At 44.7% G+C, this 21,224-nt stretch overlaps 1 protein-coding gene across 2 annotated transcripts; it reads left to right on the plus strand.

Moving 5' to 3' along the window:
- The first annotated feature begins 1,488 nt into the window (after nucleotides 1-1,488).
- On the plus strand, nucleotides 1,489-20,637 carry jade1 (jade family PHD finger 1). Of its 2 annotated transcripts, XM_049595779.1 has the most exons (12): nucleotides 1,490-1,650; nucleotides 2,665-2,741; nucleotides 4,089-4,171; nucleotides 5,078-5,145; nucleotides 7,037-7,194; nucleotides 7,706-7,890; nucleotides 9,451-9,662; nucleotides 10,054-10,221; nucleotides 11,146-11,262; nucleotides 12,727-13,329; nucleotides 17,513-17,630; nucleotides 18,806-20,637. In XM_049595779.1, the coding sequence occupies exons 3-12, from the start codon at nucleotides 4,123-4,125 to the stop codon at nucleotides 19,861-19,863; spliced, it is 2,736 nt and encodes a 911-aa protein (XP_049451736.1). In that variant the 5' UTR covers nucleotides 1,490-1,650; nucleotides 2,665-2,741; nucleotides 4,089-4,122; the 3' UTR covers nucleotides 19,864-20,637. The 2 variants fall into 2 exon arrangements, with proteins under 2 accessions (XP_049451737.1, XP_049451736.1); XM_049595780.1 differs by lacking the exon at nucleotides 2,665-2,741 and having other exon boundaries at nucleotides 1,489-1,650.
- The last annotated feature ends 587 nt before the right edge of the window (nucleotides 20,638-21,224 follow it).

The raw sequence follows: 21,224 nt of genomic DNA on the forward strand, positions 1-21,224 counted from the left end.
ACCCATCAACAGAATATTTAATGAGATTCAATTTTCTTATTTATAGCTTCTAACAGGGGAGAAAAAAGTTGGTATTCAGGGGTTAATGTAAAACCTCTGGACTTATATTTTAAATGATTCAATCTTTTACTGGAGCTTTTCACAACATAATGTAGTGTGTTTATTTATATGAGTGATTTTTACACTGAAATCAACAAAATGGAATACTGTGAGGCCCGGCCCAGCATCGGCCCAGCATCGGCCCAGCAGCGGACCAGCATCGGCCCAGCAGCGGCCCAGCAGCAGCCCAGCAGCGGCCCAGCAGCGGCCCAGCAGCAGCCCAGCAGCACGCCGGAAGAAATGAGTCCTGTAAAATATATTTAACTGTAACCTCACAGTTAAAGCCTGTTACATTACTGATATATGACAGAACGTTCCTGTAAATGACTGAATTTACATCTGATTACTGTGATTTATCAGTATGCTCCTGTAAAATTATTATATTTACCTGCATAAATTTCACAATAAAATGTGGTTAAATATCACAGTAAAAGCCTGTGAGGTGATAATAATGTCATTTACTGTGAAACATTACAGTTACATATTGTAACTTCCTGGAAATAATTTGCAGTGCAATTGTTTTTACAGTTTAACATTGTCACACAACAACAACCTGTGAAAATAAATAATTCTAATTAACAAATATCTATCTCAGAAAATATAAACCTGTATCAGTATGTAATGTTAATGACCAATTACCCATGACTTACAAATATAAACCAGTCCAAATGTATAATATACATATAACAAATTATCTTTGAAAATATTAAATATTTTTTGATTTTTGATTTGATATCCTTTATTAATCCCCTGAGGGGAAATTCAATTTTTCACTCTGTTGTCAATTACACACAGGTCCCAACACACACATGCACAAACAGGACCTATACATGCACTAAGTGGAGAGATGTCAGAGTGGGCTGCCCATGACAGGCGCTCTGAGCGGTTGGGGGGGTTCGGTGCCTTGCTCAGGGGAACCTCGGCAGTGGCCCAGGAGGTGAACTGGCACCTCTCCAGCTACCAGTCCACGCTCCATATTTTGGTCCAGAAAATATAAAATCCTCTCTTTGCTCAGTCTAACTAGATTAACCTGTACGTTACATGAAAACAGTCACAAACATTAATAATAATAATAATAATAATAATGTTGACATGATGTTTGTAGAAACTTTGTGTGTAAACATGTTAATAAAATCTTACTATTTTAACCCTGCTGTGCTGCCAGGGGCCAGTATGATGGACCAGTATGATGGACCAGTATGATGGGCCAGTATGATGGACCAGTATGATGGACCAGTATGATGGACCAGTATGATGGGCCAGTATGATGGGCCAGTATGATGGGCCAGTATACAGGACCAGTATACTGGCCCATCATATACAGGACGGTCCAGTATGATGGACCAGTTGGTTGCTGAGCGGTGTTTCCGGCCCCCTCCAGCGGCGCAGAGGCGCAGCTGCAGCCCGGGCAGGGTCCCCTCCTCCCGGCCGCAGCTCGCTCTCAGCTCCGCTGTGTTTGTGTATGTGGAATGCGGGTCAAGCGGAACTCTGAGCTCAAACTGCGCTTCACTTGAGACCCAAAGCCCGGCTCTCCTCGGCCTGACGTGCTCTGTATGTACCCTACCGTTTGTTTTCGGTCCTCCGGGGCTCTGATTCATGTGGTTATAATGCAGAGTGTGTAGTTTAAATGAATATAAGTGTAGTTAGTGTGTGAGCAGTATGGAGGCAGCAGCAGCAGCCCGCTACGAAACATCGTCATTTAAAATGGCGCCAAAGATTAACCTGTGGTAAACCCTCCACACTGAGCCCCGCTGCCCACCAACACACTCCGCTCACACACCGACTGTTTCTTAATTAATAATCACAGATCAATAACGTGTCGATGGCAGGGAGTTAGTTTGGTTCTATTACTGACCCTTAACCTTTGACAGTTAGCTGTTTAATGAGGGGGCGCCATACAAGCAACGTTATGTTAGCAACACGAGCTAAAGCTAATGCCAACCACATTACACAGGAGGAGAGTAGCCTCCTGCTAACGAGCTAACGTCAGCTGAATTCACCGTGCACACCTGCCGGTAGAAAACGCTGCATATTGAAGTGTAAACCTGCTGCTATGAACCAGTGTCTCGCTCTGCGGGATGCTAATGAAGCCAACGGGCGTACCGGAGCATTTTGAAAAGTCTTATCATGAACAACATTTGCACCGGAGGCGCCGGGTGTGGGTGGGCCCGCACGTTGCGTAACGGCGGTGGGAAGATTAGCTCCGGCTAACGTTAGCCGGCCAGCATTTTCAGTGTGATTTAAAAAATGCACCGCTGTGTGGTCTGATTTAGAGCTAGCTGCAATCACATCGTAAAAACACAGTAATAGCGTCCTGCGTGTGTCGCTGTGTTGCCGGGGCAACAGTAAACACTAGCTGCGTTAGCCTGCTAGCTACAGTTAGCCGCTAGCTACAGTTAGCCGCTAGCTAGTTAGCCGATACGTTGTGGTGCGTGTTTGCTGGAAAAAGGGGCGTCACACTCAAACCGGGGCTAAGCTGCTGTTAGCCTAGCCTGCTAGTTAGGGTTAGCACCTTCCCCCCGTGCATCCTGCTACACAGCCTGAGATATTTCCACCTGTCCGCAGGTTTTAGTGTTCCTGATGGTGTTGGCTGTCTGTGTTGCCTGTTGTCATCATCATCATCATCATCATCAGTGACTGTGGTATGTACTCATCCTCATCTAACAGGCTGCTGTGCTGTCACATCTGCAGCTGCAGCACTGAGCAGGTTTTACTACTGTGTAACTCTGGTGTTTATAATCAAGGTTTGATTAGAGACACGATGCATCTCCTCAGGTGCCTCATGATTCACCTCCAGGAGCTGCAGGGACACTGATACTTTCAGGCACCCTGCAGCTTACCACACAACATATCCAGACACACACAGGAACAGAGGATAAAAACACACACTCTGCATGCATTAGCTCTGTCACGTTTCCATTACTGTTTTGTGATTTGGTTAAATGCTTCATTAAATGAGGAAAACAAATTAGCAGTGGCTCTAAACAAAGCAGCACGCTGCACGTCACCATGCTCTCACAGGACTGATGTCAAAGATGTGATGACAGGCTGAGCTGAGCTGAGCTGACTGTGAGGCAGAGACTCACCAGCGCTTTGTTAAACTTTGTTATAAATGTACTGGTGACACCATCATTAAAGATGTTCTGTCAAAGGTTATTCTCTACTTTTGCTCATCACAGTTATTGACATGATATGCAACAGAAAAAAGGTTCTTGCTACTGAACGCTAAAACAAGTATGATCACGCACAGAGCCACGGTCAGGAGGAAGTTGTGGCTGGTGTATATTGTTCAAGAGAATATTAAGGATCGCGTCTTGACTGTGTTGAAACAGCATCTCCAAACATTTCAGGAATTACAAATGAATTGTGATTGTAAATGAACTTATTTATCAAATTAACTTTAAAGTTGATTGTAGATTTTACCAGATTCTGGATGTGACAGTGAAAATACATCTGCAGTATCTGATGATTATGTTGTTCAGTTAAACAATTAATGTTCCTGTCATCACTATTTGACTGGTCACCAGTTACTTTAATGTGCTGTCATTAGGGGTGTAACGATACATCGATCCACATCGATACATCGATTCATTGATTAACGATCCGATTATATCGATGCAAAACGAAAACATCGATCCATATTTCATCTTAAAGATACACATTTATTTTGAAATTCACATAGCACGTCTGTGTCACCATTTCTGGGCAAGCGCGCCTCCGCTCAAACAACAGACAGAGCTCAGAAATCGAATGGTCAAATCATATTCTAGTTGTTTTTGTGAGTTGATGTAAATGATTGTGTTAGATGGGCATATGATATCGCGTCATATCGATCGCAGGCTCCTGAAGGAATTCATCGTACTCTTCTTCACTGTCCTGTAAAATCCTGTCTCTGAGCCGGACTTTTTAAATATTCCTCCCAAACTTTTATTGTTGTTGTTGTTGTTGTTGTGAGCTGTGGGCTGACCTCCTATCTGCTTTGTGTTTAGTGTCCTCACGCCGGAGCTCTGCAGACAGACGACAATGAAGAGAAGCAGGCACCCCAGCAGCAGCGATGACTCCGACAATGGAAGTAAGCAAAATATTGTCTCTGCTGACTCACTTGTACTCCGTCCAAATATAGAGCTGAATGAGGTCGAGCACAACTTGTGCCACCTTCCTCAATTTGTACAAGTGAAAGCTGCAGCAGAGGAAACGTCAACTGTCTCCCTGAAATAACCACCAAATATCACTTTGGTTGGAATATGATTATTACATTACGTTGATGTTTCAGTGTTTCAGTGTCACATCATCAGTTTCTGTGTCAGAAAGTGTGTCTTTGTTCTCAGTGTCAGTAAATGTGTGCTCCATGTTCAGGAAGGAAACCCAGACAGAGAAAAGGAAAGGCGAGCGGCAGATGGACAAAGATTAAGGAAAGGAAAAAGAGGGTCTACAGTCTGAGAGACAGGCGACAGAGTAGGGACACTTGGACCTTTAAAGACATTCCTGCAGGTCAGACAGACGGGCCCAGATCTGACACCAGTCAACAGCTTTGTTCCATTTCTTTCATCCTCCACAGAGTGTCAGATGGGCGGGGTTTTACCATGTCGTATAGAGATGGTTTGGATCTTCTTATCATCCAGTCTGGTATAAAAACTCTGAGCTGTCTGAGCTCAGGTCTGATTTAGGGTTTGTGAGACAAACAGTTGATGAATAAAGTGATGCTTCAGGACTCTGAGCTCTGACATGGAGTCATTGAACGACTGCTGCTGCTGTCAGTAACTTTACAATCAGCCCAAAGTCAAATCAGTGACGAGCAAAGACATGAAACAGAAAACAGAAAATGTCAGGTGCACCATTTTGACTATACAAATGAGCCACACATGTATTTGTAGTTCCTCCTGGGGGTGGGGGGAGAATTCATATGTTTCTGAAGTAGCAGCAGAAACAGATGAAGAAGAAATCAGATGTTTAAGAGCCTGTTGTGTTTCTTCCTCAGGTAACTCTACCTGCTGGTCCCAACATTCATCACAGCACAGGAGAGGGACCGGACAGAAACCCTCTGAGGTACGTGCGTCTCAACCTGCACAAGGTCCATTTCTGAAAACCCGCCCACACCCATAAAGCTCAGCACCAGAACCGACCCGTTACCTGTCATCATATTTCAGTCAAAGCTGCACCCGTTAATAAAAGGCCTGTGACCCACACCCATGATCAAACCCCCCCAGGCTCCAGTCCCTCACATGAAGCAGGTTAGGAAACATGTTAGCATGCTCCTTCCACCACCATCAAACCTCCAAAGGATCTGAACTCCATGTAGGCTGCCACCTCATCTCACCTGCTCGTGTGTCGTGCAAAACTGTGTGAAACCTAATTATCGTGTCAGAGGAATGAATGAATGAATCCATCACAACTTCACTCTGCTCATTAAAACGATCATAGCTTAAATAAATAATGTACTGAGTTGATGAATTATCTTCTGCTCTCACGTTCAGGCCTGAAACTAACAATTATTTCCACAATTAATAGTTTAGTCTGTAAAATGTTGATGAAAAAAATCAAAATGCTGATGAGAGTTTCCCAAAGTGACGTCTTTTAAAAGCTTCTTACGTCCAACAGACCAAAACTCTTCAGTCGTTGTCATCAGTGACGCGGAATCAGAAATACTTTATTGATCCCTGAAGGGAAACTGATCGGTTACAGCCGCTCTGATGTGAAGAACAGAGAATTATGAGAAGTAAGAGTATGAAACAGAAGTATGTAAATATAAAGTCATAAATTCAATAACAGTGACAGCAGTGACAGTGTTTGACAGCAGTACTTCAGATATTAAGTGTGTCAGAGTATAGTAATATATGCTCCATTAAACCAGTGTTACAAGTCAGAAATATAAAATATATATTATTCTGTCATGTTCACTGCAGTAAACACGTCAGTAGGATAAAAACTAGAATAAGAATAAACATAATAAGTATGTAGAGTTATGTGTATCGTATGTTGAATAAATATATACATTCAAAATATAATTTATACGTAATATTAACATTAAATATACATTCAAAATCAGCAAATTCTCACATATAGGAAGCAGAACCAGCAAATGTTATTAATATCTGCTAAAAAAACGACTGAAAACATTCATTAAAATAATGAATTAATTTCTCTCAGTGGACGTATTAATTCATGGACCGATGCTCTGATTGTGTTGTTATTCATTGTTTCATTAGTATTATTTTTGTTTTGGATCTTTGGGGAAAAACCAACTGTAAAAACATAAATGAATAATGTTTAATAGATGTGATTCAAGTGTTTGTGAGATGAGCTGACACCATGTCGCAGGTTGTGCTCTGGCTCTGTGGGCTGCTCTTATCTCCTGTACAGTCTGTGGACTTGGCCCCTGCAGGCCTCTGTACACGCCCTCCCATCAGCAGCCAATCAGATCAAAACAAAACAATGACTCAGGCCTCAGCTGGATCCTGATTGGCCAGTTTCTGTGATTGTTTTTTTTAAAGCAGTGCAGACACAGATACACAGACACACACACACTGAACCCTGAACGTTATAGAGCTTATATGAGCTTGATGACATCATTGATCTAGAGTAGAGTAGAATAAAATAGACATGAAATAAAATCAGTGCACAAATCTGTGGATATTCTCATTTATCCAGGTCAATTCCATTTTGGCAACAATTAAATCGTAGGCAACTGGAAAATCAAAGTCCAGTTGCCTACGATTTAATTGTTGCCAAAATTCATTGCACAAATAGACATTAAGCGAAGAGCAGATTGATGTGTCAGCGCCTGTAAGATGAGAACATCTGCAGAGTTACATTTGTTCTCATTCTGCTTTTTCACTGGTGAATATTTGCTCGGAAGATTCAGAGGAGGTTTCAAATCCAAACGTGTCCCCGCTGCACGTCACACTGACTCACTCTGACTCTGGTTTTCATGCTGCAGGTTTTCAGGACCGACCTGATCACCGCCATGAAGGTGCACGACTCGCACCAGCTGAACCCAGAGGACTACTACGTCCTCGCCGACCCGTGGAGGCAGGAGTGGGAGAAGGGCGTCCAGGTTCCCGTCAGCCCTCAGTCCATCCCGCAGCCCGTCGCCAGGTAGGACAGAAGAGAGCGCCATGTGTGATCCTGTGTGTCCCTGAGTGAGACGTCACCCCTCTGTGCAGAGACGTCACCGCTCAGATTAAAGTGACAGGAGGCTTACAGAGCTGCAGTTTAATTTAAATTTAAACGGCTCTCAGTCGGACAGTTTGCGATACATCAAGGACAAAGTTAGAGAAAGATTAAACACCAAAGCTGTATTTACACGAGTCGTGGCATGTGTTGCCTCCAGCTTGCACTGTTTACCCACCAACAGAAACATGCTCAGTGTTATTTGGACGTGTCAGGTGAAAACTCTGCCCCCTGGTGTCATTACAAAGAGTGTGTCTGTGACCTGCTGCTGGAACACACACACACACACACACAATTTGTCTCATTTGTTGTTTGAGTGATAAAAACTGTCAGAGCACAGAAACTGTCTCCTTCATGTGATGACGTCCACGTGTGTGCTAACATTTAACCCTAACCCTGTGAACGCAGCACAAACTAAGGTGACTGTCCCCTGCAGGGTTTTGGCAGAGAAGGGGAAGGAGGTCATGTTCGTCAGACCAAAGAAGTTGATCCGTACGTCGGGCACCGAGGCGCTGGGCTACGTGGACATCCGAACGCTGGCTGATGGGATGTGCCGCTACGACCTGAACGAGGAGGACGTGGCCTGGCTGCAGATCGCCAACGAGGAGTTTTCAGAGATGGGTGAGTCACAGAGCAGAGGGTCAGACTGACGGTGATGATTAGGGGTGCACCACACATCGATCTGGACTGATTTAAATATGTCACCGACACAAAGTGAAACCATCGATATCATCATCATCATCATCATCTTTAACACCCACCTTTATTCCCATGACACGTCGGTGTCACCACATCAAACACACCTCCTTCTTAAACATTCAAACTTTAATCTGACGGCCAAGAAAAAGACGACAACATATTTACGGACATCGTCTTGTGTTGATTTTAGACTCCTCAGTTGAATCGAATCAACATTATTTGGTGGCTTATTGTGAAGTTAACAACATCCTGTCATGTAATGAACCACATCACTTGTATTTGATGCTTTTATTATTTAAGAATAATAACTTTATTCATGCTCAAGGGGAAATTCAGTTATCTGTCAACTCATCTATTATATGTCAAAGAATTATAAAGCCTGATGGGTTTTTATATAGAAAAATAAAAGCAGACAAAACCAAGGACATCAGGGACCTCACAGGTGAAATGCTGCACACGAGTGAGGTCACGCTGTGGCGTCAGGACTAACGTGTCCTCTTTTCTCCTCCTTTATTGTCATTGTACCAACGACATGTCAAAGCTACACGGGACACAGTGACACTACCCTCATCACATCACCAACACATCAGAATGAATAAGTAATAATCAATAATAAGAGGCAGGTGTTGTTACGATGTCACCCAGACTGGGAATGACAGTCAGGACAGTTCATGAGGTGTGACGGTCCAGGAAAAGAGACTGTAAGTCAGGCACTGTGACAGAGAACCATGAGCTACTGCGTCCACACGCGCCGCCATCTTCTGTAACGTGACTTTGATTCATGGAGAGCCAGAGGGAGAAATCTTCACTCATTCATCAGCTACAGTTCGTTCTGTGTGTCTGAACACTGAAGGGAAGAAAATGAAATAAATATAGAAATTAAAAAATCACTTCAAAGTCAAATCAGATTTTTGTTTTTTCCCAATATTTATCACATTTTTAGAGACAAGCTGAAAACATAAACATCCTGAAGTATTTCTGTCCATTCAGAGCTTGTGTGAGACGCTTCACTCAGACACATCCTTTTGATTTAAAACCTGTTATTAGTATTTCAGATGAACTTTAATGATCATCTCTGGTTTACAGTCAGAGAACAAATCATTTGTCTTCCCGTCTCAGCTTCGCTCCGTCTCCTCGTCAGGCTGCAGTCTGTCTTTACATCAGAGTTTTTGGTTCTCAGGGTTCATGGGGAGAGTTTTTATTTTAGGTTTCTGTGACCACGTCTGTGTTTAGATGCTCGTTGTTGTCGCCAGTTAAACTCTCTTCGTGGTGAGATGACTCACTGAGTAAACCTCACAGTCAGACCTCTAATTACACATGTTGGATAGGAAAGGGTTAAATCCAAAATGGCAGCAGAAAGAAATGAGTGTTTTAAATAAACAGCAGTTTAATAAGTGGTGAGATGATGAAACTGTTTTCATGACATCAGAAGAGACTTGGTGACAATAAAATCAGGAAAATTTGTACTTCTTGTTTTTCCAGCCTCGCCGCTGCTGGACGAGATCACCATGGAGCGGGTGATGGAGGAGTTTGAGCGCTGCTGCCACGAAAACATGACGCACGCCATGGAGACGGAGGAGGGGCTGGGCATCGAGTACGATGAGGACGTGGTGTGTGACGTGTGCCAGTCACCTGACGGCGAGGACAACAACGAGATGGTGTTCTGTGACAAGTGCAACATCTGCGTTCACCAGGTCAGAGGTCAACGCACCTTTAACTCACCGTACATCAACAACAAAGAACCAATACGTATTTTAATGATTAAAATCAGACTTTCACTGTAAAATATGGAATCTGTGAGTTCAGACAGAAGCACAAACGAGTCCCACAGATGTGTTTTATAAAAAGATGTGAAGAGTGAAATCTGAAACATCTGAACTGACCTGACGTGTCTGAGTGATGAAGGTCGCGGCGTCACTGTGGTGAAAATGAAAACGACTCCTCTCACCTGTCGGATCAGATGTAGCTGTAGCTTTATCTGACACACACACACGTGTGTGCTGTACCTTCATCCTCCTGCTGTCTGAAGCTAACTCGTCCTCTGTGTGTGTGTGTGTGTGTGTGTGTGTGTGTGTGTGTGTCCAGGCGTGTTACGGCATCCAGAAGGTCCCAAAGGGCAGCTGGCTGTGTCGGATCTGCGCCCTTGGCATCCTGCCAAAGTGCCAGTTGTGTCCCAAGAAGGGCGGAGCCATGAAGCCGACCAGAAGTGGAACCAAGTGGGTCCACGTCAGCTGTGCCTTGTGGATTCCAGAGGTGACGATAAACTCCTCCTCTCCACAGTTTATTACAACAAACAGTTTGTGTTTAGATACGTGTCACTTCCTGTTTGTCCTGAATTCTTCCTGTCCTCTGTGTGACCCTGTGATAAATAGGTCAAAGGTCACTCCTGGTTAAAGAACAGCTTTAATCTCAGATGTTATGACTGATACTGACCTGATTCTGGTAAATAAGTCACTGAGCAGCTGTGACAGATGATCCATCAGCGGGAATAAAGAATCAATAATCAGAGAAGTCGTTCTTCCCTCTGTCTGTGAACGCATCATTTTACTGTATAAAATACAACATGCAGACAGAAGCTGTTTGAGTTTGTCTCCAGAGTCTGAACAAGAACATGAAGTTAACCCTTCGGTGTCTGAGCTCCGTCAGCGCCCACACTGGTGTTTATATACTTATTGTGATGTCATTTCGTAAAGTATCTTCAAATACTTGACATAATCTGTACAGCCTCAGCTCGTCAATAAACCATATATATATGTATATATATATATATATATATATATATATATATAAAATGTGTATAATGAGCAGAGTGAAGAGATGTTGTGATGACTCATCATTCATTCCTCAGACCTGACGACATGTTTTCACAGTTTTGTACGACACACAACTTAAGTGTCAGCGCTGCACCAGTCTGAAGGTGCACTGTGATGCTAGAATCATACAATATAAAGTGCAACTGAACGAAGAATCTTAGTTTTATTTAGGTTAATTCCAAAAGAGAGACTCGTTGGTTTGAGTAGAGAAGCAGTGCTCAGTCTCTGCTTTAGTTTTTACACAAACTTTATCAGCAAAATGTTTCATTTATAATAAAATGTCTTATTTTATTACTCATGAAAGACGCAGAGACTCTGGAGGTTTGATTTCTGCTGGAGCATCAATATGAATGTGTTTGTGCAGGTGAGCATCGGGAATCCAGAGAAGATGGAGCCGATCACCAACGTGTCGCACATCCCCAGTAACAGATGGGCTCTGATCTGCTGCCTGTGTAAAGAGAAGACTGGAGCGTGTATACAGGTAGAGTCGCCGCTCACCTTTCACCGCCGCCACGGCGTCTAATGAGACGTGACGAGCAATGCTTCACCCAGCGTGTTAGGAAAACCCCCAGGGTGGAGGAGAGGAAAGTGATGGAGGGAGGGGAGGAGAGGAGAGGAGAGGAGAGTGATGGAGAGAGGAGAGGAGATTGGTGGAGGGAGGAGAGGAGAGTGATGGAGGGAGGAGAGGAGATTGATGGAGGGAGGAGAGGAGAGTGATGGAGAGAGGAGAGGAGATTGATGGAGGGAGGAGAGGAGAGGAGAGTGATGGAGAGAGGAGAGGAGAATGATGGAGGGAGGAGAGGAGAGTGATGGAGAGAGGAGAGGAGAATGATGGAGGGAGGAGAGTGCAGGAGTGACACTGAGGATTGAGACGAGTCGACGAGTCTAAAAAAGGAAAACACAACAGTCAGCATTTATCACAGTTTATTATGAAGTGTTTGAAACATTGTCCGAAACACATTGAGCACATTCAGAGCCCTCTGAAGCCTTTAATCACAATCTTCAACAACCATGTTGGATTTTAAATGCTGCTGAAGTACGAGACACTTTGTGCCGTGCCGTATGAACGTGAACATGATGCAACTTAGTCAAAAGTTAACCACTGAAATAACATCTGAAATAAATAAAGTGCCTCTGAAATGTGGGGCACATTGAACCCTGCAGATTATCTGTCAGAAATGATGCACTTCACTTTAAAGTTAATAAAACAACATGTAAGTTATGATGAAGAGGCATGTTGCTGTGTGCAGTATGAATGTGAACCAGCACATTATCTGACAACAACTCTTGAAGTTAACAAATAACATAACGTCTCAAAAAAGATTCATTGCTGCTGAATTCATTTTCTAGATCAAACTGTGCTGGTTTAAGAGAGGACGTCTCTCCAGTTGAAAGCTCCAGTCTACTGGAGCATTACCAGTGTGCTGTCTGACAGCGCTGTAGCACCCACTAGTGGCGGGCGGCTGTATGACAGTTAAGCTGCCTCGTACATGAATAAAACACAAAGTGGTTTAACCGACCAACATTTCTGGTGCCGACTAGCGAAGGGGCTGACGTTTAATCCGCGCACATCCCTAACCACACCAACTCTGGCGTTTGACGGCCCCTAGAGAGTGTCTGTTTGAAGAAGGTTATACTTTGTACTAACTATTATTTTTTATTAACGGGAACACCTGAGACTAACAACGCAAAAATAAAACCACCATGTCTGAATGTTCGCTCTTAGCTCCAGTGTTTAATCACATGTGATACAAATATAAAATCAATATGTACAAACGGTTCATGATGTCATCGTTGTATTAGCAGACTCTTCAGCTGTAAATTATTTCCAGTCATTGGACGTTACGATTGATCATAGAGATGACGGCTGAGAGATTGAGATATTATAAATATTAAGTATAATGAATGAAGGTGTGACTAACTGAGTGTGTGTCTGCTGCCACAGTGCTCAGCCAAAAACTGCCGGACTGCCTTCCACGTGACGTGCGGCCTCCACGCCAGCCTTGAAATGAACACCATCCTCACCGAGGACGACGAGGTCAAGTTCAAGTCCTACTGCCCCAAACACTCTGGGCTGGATGGCGCCGAGTCCAGAGACAGAGACTCGGGAGGCGAGGAGGAGAAGGAGAGTGCCAGAGACAAGAAGGGACGGAGAAGAGGCAGAGTCAGAGGGGAGGAAGACGCCGTCTCCTCCTCTTCATCCTCCTATGTGGCTCCTCAGCACATCGACAGAACGCCCAGCGATCTGGAGGCGCTCGCCAGCCGCCAGCAGGAGAAGAGGGTCAGCCTCCGTAAGCTGAAGCTGCAGGAGATGGAGGAGGACTTCTACCAGTTTGTGGAGGTGGAGGAGGTGGCAAGTCACCTGAAGCTGCCGCCAGAGGTGGTGGACTTCCTGTATCAGTACTGGAAACTCAAACGCAAAGCCAACTTCAACCAGCCGCTCCTCACGCCCAAGAAGGACGAGGAGGACAGCCTGGCACGCCGCGAGCACGAGGTGCTGCTGCGACGCCTGCAGCTCTTCACGCACCTCCGTCAGGACCTGGAGAGGGTAGGTCACTACCTCACTTCCTGTAGTTCACAGAGCAGCAGAGACAAGGAGGAGGAGCAGGAGGAGGAGCAGGAAGAGGAGCAGGAAGAGGGAGTGACCAAAGAAAATACTTTTAAATAAAGTCTGACAGCAGGAAGAGAAGTTTGATCCTTTGTAGATTCAGTCACAAGTTACAGCAGCACAAGAGACAGGAAATGATGTATTCAGCACACCTCAGGGTCAACTCAAGGTCACCTCAGGTCAACTCAGGGTCAACTCAGGGTCACCTCAGGTCAACTCAGGGTCACCTCAGGGTCAACTCAGGGTCAACTCAGGGTCACCTCAGGGTCGACTCAGGGTCACCTCAGGTCAACTCAGGGTCAACTCAGGTCACCTCAGGGTCGACTCGGTCACCTCAGGTCACCTCAGGCTCACCTCAGGTCACCTCAGGGTTGACTCAGGGTCACCTCAGGTCAACTCAGGGTCAACTCAGGTCACCTCAGGGTCGACTCAGGGTCACCTCAGGTCACCTCAGGGTCAACTCAGGTCACCTCAGGGTCGACTCAGGGTCAACTCAGGGTCAACTCAGGTCACCTCAGGGTCGCCTCAGGTCACCTCAGGGTCAACTCAGGGTCACCTCAGGTCAACTCAGGGTCAACTCAGGGTCACCTCAGGGTCGACTCAGGTCAACTCAGGTCACCTCAGGTCAACTCAGGGTCGACTCAGGGTCAACTCAGGTCACCTCAGGTCAACTCAGGTCACCTCAGGTCAACTCAGGTCACCTCAGGGTCGACTCAGGGTCACCTCAGGGTCAACTCAGGTCACCTCAGGGTCGACTCAGGGTCACCTCAGGGTCAACTCAGGTCACCTCAGGGTCGCCTCAGGTCACCTCAGGTCAACTCAGGGTCAACTCAGGGTCAACTCAGGTCAACTCAGGTCAACTCAGGGTCGACTCAGGGTCAACTCAGGTCACCTCAGGTCAACTCAGGGTCGACTCAGGTCAACTCAGCGTTAGCCTGGTAGCTAAAGTAACGCTACACGAACAGAGGGCTGACACAGTTAACTTTAAGCTTTGAAAACAAGAGGCGATAAAAGCTCAGCACTCGGCGTCCTGCAGCTGACTTGCTCCCAAACATCAGCTGTTCAGTCTTTGCTGTGACAGTTTGACAGCAGCAGAGCTAAAAATGCAGCGGTGATGTCAGCGGCACCTTTCTTAAAAGTGCAGAGATTTTTTGAGCGGCCTCTCAAAAAAGGCAAGGCTGGGTGCGGCGCTGTTTCTCCAGGCAGCAGCTCTCACCCGCTCTTCACAGAGAACATGTGGACACAGGTCCTTATAGAGCATAAAATAGAAATAAATACCAACAAGTAAAAAAACAGACAACAGGATCATGACAACACAAAGCATTGTGGGACTTCAGGACACAGCAGCCACAGTAGAGACAGACAGTTTATGAGTTTAGATCTGATCCATGTTGTGTTCTCAACTGTCACAGCTGTAAAGATATAAATATCATATATTCAATTTTCAATTCAATTCAATTTTATTTATAAAGCCCAATATCACAAATCACAATTTGCCTCACAGGGCTTTACAGCATACGACATCCCTCTGTCCTTATGACCCTCACAGCTGATCAGGAAAAACTCCCCAAAAAACCCTTTAACGGGGAAAAAACGGTAGAAACCTCAGGAAGAGCAACTGAGGAGGGATCCCTCTTCCAGGACGGACAGACGTGCAATAGATGTCGTACAGAACAGATCAACATGATAAATTAACAGTAATCCACATGACACAATGAGACACAGAGAGAGAGAGAGAGAGAGAGAGAGAGAGAGAGAGATGCAGGTAATGACAGTAGCTTACAACAACATTATTGAAAGTAATAATATTATAGTTATAGTTCTGGTTACTGTGGTACAATATGTTGAAAGTATGTATTAATACCTGGCAGTATACATGTGTGACAATAGTCATATGTGTATAATAACAGAAGAAGTATGACTAATGACTAATGATGGCAGCAGCAGCAGCAGGAGGCATCTGGCAGGACCACGGCAGCAGCACAACCACACACGTCACGCTGTCCAGGCACCGCTGTGATATGAGTTAATCTGAGAGACAGTGGAGCACAAAGGCTCCGGAGAAGAAGCCGAGTTAGTGACATCCAGAATGGCCGAGTTAGCAAGATGCAGTAATAGGATACGAGAGAGAGAGAGAGAGAGAGAGAGAGAGAGAGAGAGAGAGAGAGAGAGAGAGAAGGTGCCCGGTGTATTATAGGGGGGTCCTCCGGCAGACTAGGCCTAAGTCAGCCTAACTAGGGGCTGGTACAGGGCAAGCCTGAGCCAGCCCTAACTATAAGCTTTATCAAAGAGGAAAGTCTTAAGTCTAGTCTTAAATGTGGAGACGGTGTCTGCCTCCCGGACCGTAACAGGAAGATGATTCCACAGGAGAGGAGCCTGAGAGCTGAAGGCTCTGGCTCCTGATCTACTTTTGGAGACTTTAGGGACCACGAGTAACCCTGCGTTCTCAGAGCGCAGTGTTCTGGTGGGATAATAAGGCACTATGAGCTCTCTAAGATATGACGGAGCTTGACCATTTAGAGCTTTATAAGTTAACAGTAGGATTTTAAATTCAATTCTGGATTTTACAGGAGCCAGTGCAGAGAAGCTAAAACAGGAGAAATATGATCTCGTTTCTTAGTTCCTGTTAGTACACGTGCTGCTGCATTCTGAATTAGCTGGAGAGTTTTTAAGGACTTACTAGAGCTACCTGATAATAGAGAGTTACAGTAATCCAGCCTTGAGGTAACAAAAGCGTGGACCAATTTTTCTGCATCTTTTGGTCAGGATAGGCCTAATTTTATAATATTACACAGATTAAAAAATGCAGTCTGTGAGGTTTGTTTTAAATGAGAATTAAAAGACAAATCTTGATCAAATATTACTCGAGGTTTCTTACGGTAGTGCTAGAGGCCAGAGCAATGCCATCTAGAGAAACTATGTCATCAGATAAAGAGTCTCTGAGTTGTTTGGGGCCAAGAACAATAACTTCAGTTTTGTCTGAATTTAACATCAGGAAATTGGTGCTCATCCAAGTTTTTATGTCTTTAAGGCAGTTATGGAGTTTAGTTAATTGATTACTTTCTTCTGGCTTCATCGATAAATACAACTGAGTATCATCCGCATAACAATGGAAATTTATAGAGTGATTTCTAATGATGTTACCTAAAGGAAGCATATATAGAGTAAACAGGATTGGTCCGAGCACAGAACCTTGTGGAACTCCAAGACAAACTTTAGTACGTAAGGACGATTCATTATGAACGTGAACAAACTGAAAACGATCAGATAAATAAGATTTAAACCAGCTCAGTGCAGAACCTTTTAGGCCAATTAAGTGATCCAGTCTCTGCAGTAGAATTTGATGGTCAATTGTGTCAAACGCCGCACTAAGATCTAATAAAACAAGTACAGAGACGAGTCCTTTGTCTGAAGCAATCAGAAGGTCATTTGTAATTTTAACTAGAGCTGTCTCAGTGCTATGATGCACTCTAAATCCTGACTGAAATTCCTCAAATAGATTATTATCATGGAGAAAATCACACAGCTGGTCTGCGACTACTTTCTCAAGGATCTTTGACATAAAGGGAAGATTAGATATTGGTCTATAGTTGGCTAACACCTCTGGATCCAGGGTGGGCTTTTTTAGTAGAGGTTTAATTACAGCTACCTTAAAAGACTGTGGTACATAGCCTGTTAATAAGGATATATTGATCATATCTAATATATGAGTGTTAACTAAAGGAAAGACCTCCTTAAGTAGCCTAGTTGGGATGGGGTCTAAGAGACACGTTCATGATTTAGATGAAGAAATCATTGAGGATATCACTGATATATGTGCTCAGCAATAACCACACACCAGAGCTGAAGGTTTCCTGTAATGACCTCACTGACGACCTGCTGTCTGTCTGTCTGTCTGTCTGAACTCCTTAGTTTAACGACACATTACAATTATATACAAACTGATTCAGAGTGTAAGTGACAGTAACTCTGTTCCTCCTCATGTGTGTTCAGTCTGTCGGTAACACATAAAGAGTCTCTGTCACTCATTTAATAATAAACTATAAATGAAGGATATCTTTAAAGAAAGGAGAAGATCAAATAATCTAACCTCTAACGTCTGACCTCTGACCTTCCTCCTCAGGTGCGTAACCTGACCTACATGGTGACTCGGAGGGAGAAGATGAAGCGTTCGCTGTGGAGAGTCCAGGAACAGATCTTCCAGCACCAAGTCCGACTGCTCGACCACGAGCTGCTCTCAGGTCAGTCTGCAACGCCACAGAACATGTCAGCATCATACATGCCGGCTGGATAGGATTGAACTGGTCCATAACCAGCTCTGTAGCAGCGGTTATCAGACGCCAGTGTGACGGGTTAGTCAAACAGATAGTGAAAAGATTTCCTGGTTAGTTGAAGTGGCTTCATAGTTCATGTCTCCGCCTGTGGTGTCAGAGCGCCGTGACGTCGTGAAGCAGCGTGGTAGTTTAAAGGTTAATACATGAAGTGTCAGCAGTCACTCCTTCACTCTGAGAGCTGCTGCGTGTCTGCAGACCGATTATTGTAATAGATTATACATATGGAGGAAAGTGTAGAGTTCGGTTCATGTTAGGACTCATTTCACACAGATTCCACATCAGATTCAGAGACAGGCAGAGCTTCTGTCAGCACTCTGCCTTCATTTCGTCTGTATCTGAGCACACTGTCTGAGAGCTTACAGGTGAAACGAAGGAGAGCCACCAGAGACGGTGGAGGCAGTGTAGAGTAGTTCAGGTGAGATACGACTGTAGGAGAAGATGAAGACATTTAATAATGTCAGAACAGAACAAATCAGTAAAACAAGGAAAACAATTCTCCGCCCACACGTCACAGACCACCACTGTCTACAACACTGCCTCCGTTCAAAGGTACAATATCACACCCTCCTCCACCGTCGCCTCGTTGGTTGTAACTTCTGACTCCGCCCTCTAGGCTGTGTCTGTGACATCATTAAAGACACATGGAAGTACGAGGGCAGTGACGTTTACAGCATCTGAAACAGACGGATCTGTTTTTGTATGTACGAGATGTATAAATGAGCAGCTGGATTTCTAGCCACAAAATCCCTTTAGCATTGAGCCAACAGTGCTAATAGTGTTAACATAAGCCCCTTTTCTACCGCAGGAACTTTTATCAATTACCCAGAATTTTGAAAAACCTCTGCATGTTTCCGACCCTGAGGTTGAATTTGTGAGAAACTAAACCAAAGTTCACTGAATGACTCTGAGATGGACTCAGCTGTGGTCAGCTGTTGGCGTGGAGCTGTGTTGTTCATGTGTGCAGCAGCTGAAGAGTCTCCTTTACAGAATCATAAGATCCCGTCATCATGACATGATGCAGATGATATGAAAACATGAAAGTGGTGCTGAATGTGTGTGTGTGTGTCCTGTGTGTGTTCCAGGTGATCCGTCGGCGAAGGATCTGGAGAAGCTCTTCTCTGTGGGCTGGTTATCGTCTCAGGGCTCGCAGTCTCGCTCCTCCTGGACTCACTCTGGATTAAAAACCAAACGAAGCTCTTTGAAGCAGGAGAAAAGAAAAAGCCTGTCGGACTCGCCGCACGCTCACAGGAAGGAAAATCTGAGCAAACCACTGGAGACCAAGGACAGTAAAGGGCCCCGAATTAAAGAGGGGGAGCCTGCCCACAGCGCTAAACTCCACAGCTCTGACATCAGCACGGAGCTTAAGAAGCCAGAGGTCGTCCAGGAAACGGTCACAGTCAAGCTGCACAAACTGGAGAGCAGGAAGGGCCCCAGGAGGGAGGCCCCGGGGCCCGAACATGAGGCGCTGGCCCGACGGAAACGAGACAATAACCACGAACAAGACGAGAGAAAGAGAAAGAGGAGGAGCGATGTGACAGTGAGCTTCCCCAGCCAGGTGAAGAACAGGTTCGGCTCCAAACACCTGGAGAAGACCGTCTCCATCCGGCTGGTCGACATCAGGAACTCTGACACTGACGACTACTTCATTGATGAAGGAATGACCAAAAGAAGCCCCGCCCCCCTGGACGGGACGACCAACACTAAACTCAGCAGAGCCAGCGAGGTCTCAGACTCTGCCGCTGCCGTCACCGCCAAAGCTAATGGCTGGCTGAGGAGAGCTCAGGCCAACAGCTCACATACGACCAGCAGACACGTGGGCGGACATCTTCGAAGCTGGGGGAAGTTCAGGATCCCCAAAAGGAGTGTGAGGCCTCTGGCAGCGACGGTGAAGGAACAGGAGGAGGTGGAGCCCCGCAAGCCACTGCTGAGGCCTCTGACCAACACGCCGGAGCCTTCGTTCCCCAGGACCAGACTCCGCACGGGGACAGAGAACGACAGCTACGCCTCCGACTCCAAACCAGGCGACGGTGACATGGAGCCCTGCTTGAAACGATGCCACTCGCACCAGCTGAGGGGCGACTCGTCTCTGGGTCGCCGCTACGGGTCCGACATCATCCGCCGAGGCGTGCTGGCGTCCTGATGGCGGAGCTACACTTTGAATATAAGCTGCACTGTGTTGGTGGGAGGAGACAGATGGACGGGCGCTCTTTGTACCTGTTATTTTCTTGATGAATCCGAAAAATGCCTCCATGAAAAAAACAGAGCTGATATTTATTTTTTATTTGTAACATATGTAAATCTGAAAACTTTATTTTCAGCTAGGTTTTTTTTTTTTTTTTTTTTTTCCTCTCCTTAAAGTAGAAAGATGTCAAGTTGCCACTTAAACGCTTGCTCACATATTCAGATCCAAGCTAAAGCATCAAGCACGGAGACGTAGTGATGGTTGCTGGGACCACACGCCTGCATTGGACTTATAGTTAGTGTTAAACTCAGCTGCACTTAGTGAAACCAGCCGACAGGTAACCTCCATCTTCTCTAGGTCTTTCTTTATCTGCTTCATCCAACAGGAAGTCAAACTGCCCTCTGCTTACCTTGTAACCTCCCGCTGTCATAATTTCTTCAGTCTGCCATGTTGAACACGCTCAGAAAAAGGAATCCAGAATGACATGACTGTCATCAGCACTTAAGTGTAATTGAACTGCGATCGTATCGTATCCATCATGTGCCTAACTTTGATTTGAAGCGTTTGCACTACAACAGAACGGCACAGGTGAGACGTATGAGGAGAGTTATTTTTACACTGAAAAATGAAAAAGCATTTTGTACCCTCGGCCGCTGCTGTACTACTGTTATGCAAAATGAAACTTGTTTTTGTCTTTGTCTTAAAGAGGAATAAAATCTCTGAAGGACCTGAGTCTGTGAGTCGTGTCTGTTTCATCATCAGCTGTTTTTAAAGACTCCATTTCAGGACGGAGCAAATATTAAAGATCACAGAAGTCGACTTCACAGACATTGTTCTTTTATTCTTGTGCCAATACAACACGTGACTTTCAGTCAACGTATTAATATTGTTTTTACATTTTTACAACATGCTAGACTAACCTGACTTTTTTTTTTTTTTACATTTTATATAAACGGACTACACCAGCGCAATTTTCGATGAAATATTCAACACATACACTACTACGATTTTACATCATAAACTTTTTTAAAAATATTTTCATGCCACAAAATACTATTTTCATTTTTATGTTGTACGACTTGTTTTGACATACAAAACGGCCTAGTAGAGTAACGTCAGCATGTCAAAAATCACGAAAAAAAGGTCATAGTATAGTAAGACAAAACCCCGTCATGTTACACATGTCGTCCAAAATCTTGAAAAGAAACGTTATAGTATGTCGTGCAAAATCATGACAAAATGTCATAGTATAGTATGTCTTGCAAAATCTTGAAAAGACGTCATAGTATGGCATGTTGTCCAAAATCATGAAAAAAAAG

The sequence above is a fragment of the Epinephelus fuscoguttatus genome, linkage group LG14, assembly GCF_011397635.1.
Source record: "Epinephelus fuscoguttatus linkage group LG14, E.fuscoguttatus.final_Chr_v1".
Classification (NCBI taxonomy): Eukaryota; Metazoa; Chordata; class Actinopteri; order Perciformes; family Serranidae; genus Epinephelus; species Epinephelus fuscoguttatus.

Excerpts from the sequence above, each read along its gene's own strand:
- jade1 (XM_049595780.1), top strand. The coding sequence starts at position 4,123 with ATGAAGAGAAGCAGGCACCCCAGCAGCAGCGATGACTCCGACAATGGA. Across the intron at positions 5,146-7,036 it reads CCGGACAGAAACCCTCTGAG|GTTTTCAGGACCGACCTGAT; the intron begins GTACGTGCGTCT and ends TTCATGCTGCAG. Across the intron at positions 10,222-11,145 it reads GTGCCTTGTGGATTCCAGAG|GTGAGCATCGGGAATCCAGA; the intron begins GTGACGATAAAC and ends GTGTTTGTGCAG.